At 33.4% G+C, this 11,992-nt stretch overlaps 1 protein-coding gene across 1 annotated transcript; it reads right to left on the bottom strand.

Moving 5' to 3' along the window:
- Nucleotides 1-5,075: 5,075 nt before the first annotated feature.
- Nucleotides 5,076-5,510, bottom strand: LOC121258138 (40S ribosomal protein S21-2-like). The gene has a single exon (XM_041159512.1). The coding sequence runs from the start codon at nucleotides 5,322-5,324 to the stop codon at nucleotides 5,076-5,078; it is 249 nt and encodes an 82-aa protein (XP_041015446.1). The 5' UTR covers nucleotides 5,325-5,510.
- Between the last annotated feature and the right edge of the window lie 6,482 nt (nucleotides 5,511-11,992).

Raw genomic sequence — 11,992 nt, forward strand, 5'->3', positions numbered from 1 at the left:
CATAATTATTAATAATGTTTTACATTTTATACATAGTTAAAGAATATCAAATAATTTCAATATACAATATATATAAATTAGTCATGCTTGCTTGCAACTTAGGTATTTAAAAAAAAGACCTAATTAGTATTACTTTAATTAAGTGTAAATAGTAGAGTATGTATGAATGTATCTACATATAATGACATAAATTATCATATGATTTATGATATATTATTAATTGATAGCATATATTATTTAACATTTTATATGATCAATGATAATAGATTGGATGAAAATCACATAATTAACTATTACAATTATTATATAAAAAAATATTATATATATAAAAAAAATATTTTTTGAAAAATAAATATAGTTCGATTGGTTTCGGTCCGGTCCGGTCCAAAAATTACAGACCCCTGGACCAGATCGAAACTCATTTGGTCCACCATTTATGGGACCGAAACTAACCACTAACAGTTTCGATTCGATCCTGTTAGTTTTTCCAGTCAGGACCGAAACTTCTTTACCCCTAGCTGGTAGGAGAGGTGCATAGCATCAATATGAGAACAACATTACCCTAAAGGATTCGTTTTGCATCATGTATGGAGCTAGTGCTCATTGACTTGGTCAATACACATAGAAAAATGTTAAACTGGTGAGAAAATGTAGATTTAGTATATTATATTATTAACACTCTCAACCACATGTAGGTCTAAATTCTCTTCAATAAGTGGGCTCAACACGTGAAATATTGAATTAATGGAGTATAAAGTAGAGTTCAAACTTAAAACCCTACTTTAATACTATGTGAAATTACTACTTACCTTAAAATTTGAAAAGTTGGACGTACGTGGGTTGGGCCTTTGTCAGAGGTCAGATCTGACCTCCAACTCAGACTCCGAAATGTACATCCTTAGCTCTAACTCCGACTCCGACTTGTTGGAGCAAAGTCGGATTTTGAGCTTGTTCTTTTTCTTTTTCTTTTTTAACTTCATATTTGATGCTTTTTTAAAAAAAAAAAAAATTGTGTGAGCTTTCAAATTTCAGTTTTTTCAAAAATTACAATCTAAACTAAATAATTCGCTTTTAATTATAACAAAAAATAAAACTAAATAAAAATGAGTAACATATTAACATGCTTCCAAAAACTAAAAAGAAAAATTAAAAAGAAAGTTCTATTGTTACAAGTACTCCCATCATCTATTATCTACATCCAACTAATCACTACAATAAACATCCAAAATTATCCACACCCATAATAATAATATTTACTTACCACTACAACAACAAATATTTTCTAAGTTTTCATTTGACAACAAAAGAAATCTAATATTTTCCAAGTGCCAGCTAAATTAAATGTTCCCAATAACAACAAATTACAAACTTTCAAATACACCAAAATAAATTAAATTACAAACTTCTAAATGCCCAACAAATGAACCAAAATAAATTAAATGTTACAAACTTCCAAATGTTCCAACTTTTAAGTTGTGCCTAAAAAAAAAAAAAAAAATTAGTAATGAAAACAACCCTAACTTTAATTTATAACCAAAGTTTAATCCTTCAAAATGATCCCAACTTTTGCATCATATTAATAAGGAAAATTACAAAGTCAAAGGGTGACTAGATTAATCATTCAAAACAATCCCAAGTTAGTAAGTTATACAGATCCATGACCAGATTACAAAGTTCATCATATTAGTAAGTTGCACAAATTCATGACCAAATTACAAAGTTCATGACCAGATTCATTTTCACCAACAAATTCACCAACAAATTCACATTTTCCAAAGCCTTTACACATTACACATATTCATTTTCCAACACAGATTCATCATTCACCAAAGCCTCTACCAACACAAATTCATCATTCACCAAAACCTCTATCAATTAATTAAATTGTATGTCAAAGGGTGACTACTTCAGTGAAGTTCAAACAAAATAGCACAACTCAATGACAAAAATATAGTAGCATATATAATTTACCCTAATAAATATGATAGTGTTATTACCAAGTAAGTAACTCAAACCTCAATCTGTCAATTATCTTCACGAAGTAAGCTCGCCATACTAGAGGTTAATTCTACATTAAGATATTAAAGTATAGGAGGTTATTATCACAAAATGACAAAATTAACATATATAACAACTAAAAAAAATCTCTAAATACATTACCTGAGTCTAACTTATAGCTCTTTGCATCATCAATGGTATACGAATAATTCTTACTTGAGCATATAGAAGTGGACTTCCACCAATTTTGTGCACACACAAGAGCCTCTATAGTTCTAGGAGCCAAAGAACTCCTAAACAAATCCAAGAAACTGCCTTTTGTGCTAAATGCCGACTCAGATGCTACAATGGTGATCGCAATAGCCAAGATATCTCTTGACATTAGAGTAAGAACCGAATATTTGGTAGAGTTGACCTTCCACCAAATTAAAATGTCAAAACTGTCTGTAGGAACCTCAACATCCTCCAACAAATAGCGTTCTAGCTCCGACTTACAATCTAACAAAGATGTTGATTTTCATTCTTTATAGAAGTTTTTCAAAAAGGCCAAGGGATCAATTGTACAGGTACTCCCCATTGATGCACGACCTTCACTATGAGTGTGAGATGTAGTTGACTTAGATCCAATTACGCACCCACCACCAAACGTAACATATTGTTCATACAAATATTTCATATCCCTCTTGAGGAGTGCAACAAATTCCTCACCTCTCTTATCGCCCAATATTTAGTTGAACCAAATCCTTGAGTAACCAATTTGTATCGTGAGTCATGAATGACAACAACAAACAACAACCAGTTTATCTTTTGAAGATCACCCCAATATTTATCATACTTTGTCTTCATTCTAAAAGCTATTGAACTCAAGCATCGATTATTATTGTCACAAAAAGTATTCAAATTTGCACGAATATTAATAAGCTCTTGGAAAATTATGAGGATGAGGTCGCGGGGTTGGGTGGGGGGAATAGAATTAGATGATATTTGGTCAAAATGGTGACGTTTTCCTTGACAAAACGACGCCGTTTTACAAGGAAGAATAAAGCCTTACACAATCTAACCAAAACGGCGCCGTTTTGGTTGAATTTGGGCTGGGTTTCACCTTTTGGGCTGGCTTGCTTCCATTTTTGCCTCTTTTGAGCTTCTAAACCCAATATTTTTTCCTTATATTTTGGGTTTTTTTTTTTCCCCTAAATCCTAAATTAAACCCTATTTTATAAAGCACTAAATTTAATTTTGATCTTAATCTTTATTTTAGGCTTTTAACCCTAAGTTTTTTTATTTATGATTTTTATAATTGTTAGTATTAATTATTATTATTAATTATATGTTATCACTTATCATAGATTCATATTATACTTTTAACATTTTATCATATTATAGTGTCTAATTATATGTTATCAACTTATTATTCTATTTATGGTTTTTATAATTTTTTTCACACTCAATTTAATGAGAAAATCTTCTCATCAGCCATTGTGCCAAACCCCACACCCCACACCCCACACCTTACGAGTGAACCAGGTTCACTAACTAAAGTGAACCGGTTCTCTCAGTCCACCCCCCAACCACGCGTGATTTCCCTTGCTCTTCCCCCTCCCTTCTGAAAGCTCCCCTAACAAAAACAAAGGACACCGTGCGGAAGAAGGCAGGGGCAATGTGGGTGGCTGAGTTGAGATCAACAGTGGCAAACACGGCGACAGAGCACTGAGAGAGAGAGAGAGAGTGTGTGTGTGTGTGTGTGTGTGTGAGAGAGAGAGAGAGAGAGAGAGAGAGAAGTAAGGAGCAGAGGAAGAGATGTGAGTCACCATGGGCCTACCGAGAGAGGGAATGTGCTGCGACGGAGCTGGGGTGGCTGGAAGCTCCCTGTAGCAGTTTCTGTGGAGGTTTGCTAGTTCACAGCAACCATGGGCACGTTGGTTCGTCGCTGCTCCATATTGTCTGTGGTAGAGCAGTTGGCGTGACAGTGGTTGTAGGTTTGCGTGAAGGAGCATCACGCGGTGGAGGAGAGAGGTTATTGACGAGGAGAAGCAACGGACAGTTGCGGAGGGTTGTGGCTTTCTGGTTTTTAGTGCTTGGTGGAAGTGTCGTGCTCTGTTTTTGTGGTGCAATAATAGAGGTTGTATTGATGTCTTGTGGGGCTGCTAAACTTCGTGTTGTGCGATACAACCATGATGTGCAGTGCAAGGGATGGAGTGGCAAAGGAGGAAATCGTTTGTGGAGAAGGGTGTGGTGCTGTCGTGAAAGGTGCTTTTGTTTCAATAATGGGTTGCTAGTGACTGGCCGACTGTAACTTTCTTCTCGGTTTGGACGTGGAGGATCATGTAGTGGAGGTCTCTCTATGGTGGGTAGTTTGAGAAGGATGGGAGGTTGAGCGGCAACCTTTCAAATGGCTGGGTAGGTCTTCAAACTATGCATTTTGAGAGGAAAAAAAAAAACATGTCAGGTGTGAGGTATGAGAGTATACAGTTGTTAATTTATAGCAAATCTCCAATTTAATTGTTAGTATTTATTAATAAAAATTATTATTTAAATTGACTTGTACTATATTGACTAGAATTTAAATATAATTATTATACTGGTGTTATTAAACATTGGCATTACAAGTAGACTATAAGTCTATAATGTTATTATACATTATTATAAACAGTGCTACTAGGGACGACCGAGAGATAATATGCCTTACGTGGAATTAAAAACAAAAAGCAGAAAAGCAAACAAAAAGTAAAATTTAGAGGCAAATGACCCATGCCAGTGATGTCACTCCATTTTCATCTTCTTCACCGTCCACTCAATCCAAGCAACACAGGCCTACAATTCCTCAACATCCCAACCAAGACCAATGCTAAAGCAAGAACAACGTCACCCTCCTCTAGCCTTTCCCTCTCAATCTCCCTTGCTCTCTCCCTTTCCTTCTCAAGTGTCCTTTGTTTTAGTACAGAAATATAAAACATTTTGATTCATGGCAGCTCAAAGAGGTCACAATATTCAATAGTAACTGACTAAAAGGAGTCAAAATCCTTCAACCACATTTTTCTATCCTCAAGGAGAACTTCAAAAATAGAAATCAATTATATTTATTGTTTTCGAGCTTCGACTTTCTTTTTCTGCCAGAGACGATCCAGCACGTTGTCACCATCTCCCTGAGCACGAACGAATCCACACAGAGCAAAGATGGAGCAATGGCCATTGTACATGCCATTCTCATCCAAATGCCCAATGTTGATCGGAACAAAAGCATGGTCCTTTGATGTAATCAACCTATTTGTAGCCGAACATTTCTTAGGAATGTAAAGCTCGGTTATAACCCCCTCTTCGTTCTGCATCTTGGCTTCTGTTTACTGCTTCTGTTTCTGACTTTTCTTTTTCTTTTTCTCTTACTTCACTTTTCTGGGTTCTTTTGTTTGGTCTTTGAGCATGTTTGTCTTTGGGGTTTACCTGTTTAAGTATTGGACGTTGGAGAAAACAACAAGGTGGAGTTCATCATAAAGGAGCGGAGAGAAGTAAGAGAACAGCAACAGCGAACTATGCTCGATTGGTGGGAAGGGGATTTCAGATCTAAGTGCTTAGGAAGACGAAGAGATGACGAAGGGGCTTGATGTAGAGCTATGTGAGTTTTTGGGTTCGTAGATTTCATATGTGGGTGGAGAAGACGAAGACTTATGTGGCTTCATGGAGATGGGGGCTTCTTGGGTCTAACAAGATGAAGAAGAAACCGTGCATTTTGATAAGTTGAACGAAACGTGGTCGTTTCATTTTTACCACGTCCGACGCGGTTTCTTGGCGGTTTCTCTAACCGGTTACGAATAGCATTTTTCTATTATAAATGTACTGGTACTATAGGGTTTAAATACAATTATTAGTATTTATACTTGTACTATAGTATTGATTATTGACAATTAAATATTATTATACTATAGTATTAGATGTTATTAACTCTTATACTTTTACTATAACTAGTGTCTAACTTATTCCTATTAATAACTAAAGTATAATAACTAGTATTATATATTAGTATAATAGTATTACATGTTATTATAAATTTATAGATTAGTGTTTGTACATTAATATTAAATATTATTATACATTAGTATTATAATTTCATTATAAATTAGTTAATATACATTAGTATTACAGTTATTACATTAGTTTATTATACATTAATAGATGTTTACATATGTCATACACTATTATTAGTCAATTTAGTCTACTTATATTATAGTATAAGTATATTCTTTAGGAACAATAATTAGCTCATACTATTATTGAATTTAAATAACTATATAAGTTATAGTTATATAAAATATATATGATGAATGCATAGAAAAATATATATACTTTTTATAACACATGCATAATATCAGAGGTGAAAGCGGAGTTAAGAGAGCAAAGTTGGAGTCAGAGTCAGAGTCGGAGCGAAGTTAGAGTCGGTCTGACTCCACCTCTAACTCCAACTCCAGTTTTTTTGGAAAAAAAACCTCCAACTCCGACTCCCACTTGTCAGAACGAAATTGGGATTGGAGTCAAATTTTCGAAATTTTGTACAGCATACCTTCAGTACAGTTATAAATACAAAAAATATTATTTTCCCTCAAGATTAGTTGGCATTCATTACCTCAAAGTTTTGTAGGAGATTTGACACACTCCTCGAATAAACTAAGTTTTATTTATTTTTTGGTCTAAACGAAAAATTTATATTTATATTTATATTTATTATATAACTGAAGATAATTTTAATAAAAAATAGAATGGAGATTAGAATCGATGAATAAAAAGGATTATTAAAAAAAACTTCCTCTATAAAGTAAAAGAAAATATTTTTTATTTTATTTTTTGTGTCTTTAAAATTAAATAAATTTACTTTTTTACCTTCAATTGTTAGAAGGCAATATTTTGATACGAAATTTAAACGTGATTGGTCAGAGTCACTTAAAATTAGAATATTTGAAAAAAAAAACATGTCCAGGAGACCAATATCCTCGAATCAAACATCCAAAGTTTTCAGAACTAAAACCTAATGATTAGGTACCCGAGTTGCAACCATCATAATTAATTTGCCCCTAAGAGCTATGTTGCATGCTTGAAATATGCACATAAACCCTGAATTTCCTCCTCCTACTTCTTCCTCTTCTTTGGTGGCTGAAGGGCCTCTTCTTCCTCATCCTCTTCTGCTTCCTCCTCTGGTTGCTCCTCTTCCTCCACAACTTCTTCCTCTTCCTCATCCCCAGCTTCATCTTCTTCATTATCTTCTTCTTCTTCTTCTTCATCTCCATCATCATTATGGTCATTGTCATTTTCCTCATCCTCCCCATCTGCATTCTCGTTCCCAGCTCCACCAGCCTGGCCTTCATCATGCCCCTTCTCAGACTTGTCACTGTTGCTGTTCGGATTATTTCCATTACCTCCTCCCTCTTCTGCAGGGAGTTCCTCTTTGTCTTCTCCAAAGTCACCATCTGCTTTGTCGCCATCATGATCACCATTGCCCTTGTTGTCATCACCTCCATCTTCCCCGCCATCAACTTCTTCACTTTTGGATCTTGAAGTTGGTGACAACCCAGAAGGATCCTGAAATGATTCATAAACAAACTTGCAATAGGAAGAAAAACGTAACCAACCAGACATGTTTCATTGCATGTGCAAGTAGATTGATTGCAATATGCTTGAATGGTACAGAAACAAAACTACTTGACCAAAGATGTTGGTACTTGGGGGAATTACCAAGGTATATAACCAAATCAAAACCATGAACAGTGTTGATAGCCACGTCAATGACAATTAAGAAGAAATGGTATCATGGTAGTGAAATCTCAGACTCAGATATTTTAGGTGGTTTCACAATGAAACTTGAGCGGATGTGATTCAATTCGCTTAAACAGGTGTTGATTTGCATTGTGATGGATCCAAATGCCTAGTGCCATCACTGCCATGGTGAAGAAGTGTGGGGGAATTGACACCCAAACCGGAACTGTGGCAAGAATTATTCAATGTTGCGGCAGAAATACAACATGTTAATATGAAATTAAGATGAGAAATATGAAAAGTATGTTAATATTTCCTTTCTTGTCTAAACAAATACTATATTAACGTACATTTAATGAAAGGAGTGAAATTCCTCAACAATTACTCCATTACCACTAGCAAAATACACGAAAAAGTTGAAAAAAAAATGGGTTTTGAGAATTAATTGGTATCCACCCACCCGCACAAATCTTGGTCAAATCAAGAGCCACATGAACGGTCTGCAAAACGGCTTAATTTATTTTTTCCAAACATATAAGACAATGTTGCCGCAGAAGGGGATACAGAAAGAACATGTTAAGACAATCTACGATATTTCCACAGTATTCAAGAATTCTCTCAGATATAATAGCAAGGAATGGAGCAGAACCCTAGACAGAGAATGGATTGAGATACGAGGATTAGAGCATGCATGAGGCAGAAATGCGTACCACAATGTGAGGCAGTGTGCAGGTCGAAAGCATTTACATGAGTCTTATTTATATGTAGAGAAATGTTAGTATGCTATAAGTTTATCTCCTCAATTTGATCGCTCTTATATATATATATATATATATATATATATATTTACTTAATGATTAAGAAATTGACTTTTAATGTATTGGTATTTTTTTTATTTTTTAAAAATATTTAAATATGTTAAAAAAAATAAAAACACAAATTTATGCTAGGCGGCATACCCAACGGTAATTGCTAGACGGCAGCCTAGCACTACTCTTATATGTATGCTCATTGAAAGGTTTTCGGCCGTCAGTAGAGGATACGTACGTATGGTGTATAATATATGTTTTTTTTTCCAGATAAAATTTACTAGCACAACTTTATATATACAACTATGTTATAAACTTATAACTAGATCTGTTTGAAATCAAAGCATTTTTTTTGTTAAATAAAGATAGAGAAAGTTTCATTATTTACAAAAGAGTTTTACATTAAAATAGAGAAGTTGAAAAATTATAAAAATGATATTTTTTCCAAAAATACTAGCATTCAACTATGTCACCTTCAAAAAAACCCATTACACCATGTGTCGGCAGTACCATCCGTACTCCACAAAAGTATAAAAAGATTTAAATGAAATTAAAATTAAAAGTTGAATAAAATATTATTAAAATATTATTTTTATTTTTAAATTTAAAAGAATTAGATTATTTATTATATTTTATTTAAAAATTAAAAAATTTGTGATTATTAAATAAAATGAGCTAATGATTATATAAAATAAGTTGCAATGATTACTAAATCCGAACAACGCCTCACTCACCGACCGTCCATGATAAAAGTGGATGAGAAATACTTGATTCATAAAAGATTTTAAACAATTAAAATTTATAAATCAATATAATTTACTCTAATGTATTAGATTCTAAAATTATTTAAGAATACTTAACATATTATATCTAATCGCATTTTAATTTTATAAGATATCTTTATAACCTCTACTGAAATTATAAATCATCCAATTTAATTGAATATTGCTAGTCACAGACAAATTAAAAAAAAAAAAAAAAAAAAAAATCTACCTCCAAGGAAAAACCAAAACATACGAGATTTTCTTTGACTTTTCAATTGATATTAGTTCGATATTTCCTGGACGAGAGGGCCCACACAGAACCAACTATAACCAGTGAGATTTTAATACTCGACCCGCTGGCTGCGTATGTTAGCAAAAGCCCCAAAACGATTATTTAACTTTTTATTAAAAGAAAAAAAGGAATTCAACTTCGAAATTCCGATGAGAATCAGAAAATATAGAATTTTTATTTACCAACTCATTTTTAACCTTCATAATTTTTGGTGGAAAAATAAATTAATTAAAAACAAAAGAGTAGTAATTAATGAAACTCACTCGAGCTGAAGGAAGCTGAGGCACCCTGAAAAAAATCCAGAAAAGTAGAGGCCCTACAGTTTCCCAAGCACACGTTAGCAACGAACCCTGGTTAACGGTAACCATAGCGTCAACAAAGCTGCTTTTGGTCTCCATTTGTACGGAACTCTCTCGTCCTGTCACGGACAAAACAAACATCATCCTCTAAACAATAGATCTGTTCTCTGTTCGGCCCCCACCGTTCGATTTCCGCCTTAAAAAGTTCAATTTCAAATACCAAAGCGACCCTCCCTCCCAAAAACAATTCTCATAAATGAGAAGACAAAGAATGAAGGAGCATAATCATTGAAAAAGAAAAACTACCTGAGGAGTTTGAGGCGAGGCGTCGCAGTTTTAAACAAGAGATTTTCCGGGAAAATGGAAGGAAACGAGCCAAGAAGCTGAGAATCAGTGGGAAAGCACCAAGAGGTGCAGAAAGAAAAAGAAAGTGAGAGGAGAAAGAAGCAACATGAGAGGTGAAAGTTTAAGAAAAGGACGAAGGAGAAGAAAGGAGGAATCGAATTCTATTTAGAAAACGTCGTCGTACGAAGAAGGAAGAAGGAGCGTACCTACCTTGATTCGAGAAGTGTTGTGACCTGAGAGAGAGAGAGAGAGAGAGAGCGCCCGAAAAATATCGGTCAGTTTTAGGCCGAATAATGGACACAAGGCAAGAGCCGAGGACACTACAATGCTTCGGTTGCCCGATATAATGGTAGAGAGAGAGAGAGAGAGAGGTATCTACAGTACAAGCAGAGCTGAAAGGCACATTACAAAATCAAAAGAGCTAAAAAAAAACAATTGACTGCAGATGACAGAGGTCGATTGGGGAGAAAAGGAGGATTCGATTCCAGATTATCGCCACTTTAATTAACCATCATTTGACCATTCTACCCCCAATTTTGGTTGGATACCTTTTACGTCTCATTTCGTTATGCGACATTAAACGAAAATTAAAAGATAAATAAAATATTATTAAAATATTATTTTTTATATTATTTTTATTTTAAAATTTAAAAAATTTAAATTATTATTTATATTTTATTTAAAAGTTTAAAAAATTATAATAATTAGATGATATAAGATTTGTGAAAATAAAACAGACTTTAGTCAACGAAGAGATTACATATCTATAAACTGACATAACTTGACGTATCTTATAATATTGTAAGATTATTTTTATTATAAAATAGTTTAAATGTATTATATAAAATCATAAATTATTTTTATAAAATCTTTTTGAAACTATAAAATCTTTTTCTTCTTTTATCACACCCGACTTTATGCCCATTTGTTTTATTTTACTAAGCAATTGATATAGGTTAGTAATGATTGAAAAAAAAAAAAAAAAAGGAGTGCATAATCTATAGTCTTGGTCAAACACAGAATTAAGATAGGCAAAATAAGTATGTGATCAAACGAATTTAGATGTCTTTTATTTTATCATAGCGAATCAGATGTTTAGCAGCAATTGAAAAGCGCAAAACCCTATCGGTAATGATAAAACACCTACTACTTTACCACTTGTCTACAATCTTAGAATAAAATAATATATTTTTAAATATATATATTTTGATTTTGATTTTGATTTGATGCATTTAAATTATTAAAAAGTATTTTTTTATTAATAAGTTGTAAATGAATGGTAGATAGGTTGTAATTGTAGTATTGCTCAAATCCTATATAGTATGTAATTCATTATAAAGTCGTGCTATACAGAAATCTCACACTAGAAATATGTAATTTTATTTTTTTATTTTCATATTTCATACTATGAGGATAAAAATGTAAAATCACATATTTTTAAATAGTATGCAGAAGTGTGGAGCTTATATTTAGAATATTTCTTCATTCTAATTCTAGGAGGTCATAAGATCCATTTGCTTCTTAAGTGCCACATGAAAAGAACAAACGAAAGCAAAAGACAACACAAAGTTTAGACCCGTTCTCTCTGCCTCTCTCAGTAGTGATCATCAACAACTTTCTACATACTCTCACAATTTCTTATCACTCCCTTTATGGATATGGAGCAGCTGATTCACCAAATAGAAGCCCTTTCTTGGGAAAGTTTAAATATATCCCCTGAAAATGAACCTGCAAATGGTGATCCTG

This window comes from Juglans microcarpa x Juglans regia, chromosome 3S, assembly GCF_004785595.1.
Source record: "Juglans microcarpa x Juglans regia isolate MS1-56 chromosome 3S, Jm3101_v1.0, whole genome shotgun sequence".
Taxonomy (NCBI): domain Eukaryota; kingdom Viridiplantae; phylum Streptophyta; class Magnoliopsida; order Fagales; family Juglandaceae; genus Juglans; species Juglans microcarpa x Juglans regia.

Excerpts from the sequence above, each read along its gene's own strand:
- LOC121258138 (XM_041159512.1), bottom strand. The coding sequence starts at position 5,324 with ATGCAGAACGAAGAGGGGGTTATAACCGAGCTTTACATTCCTAAGAAA.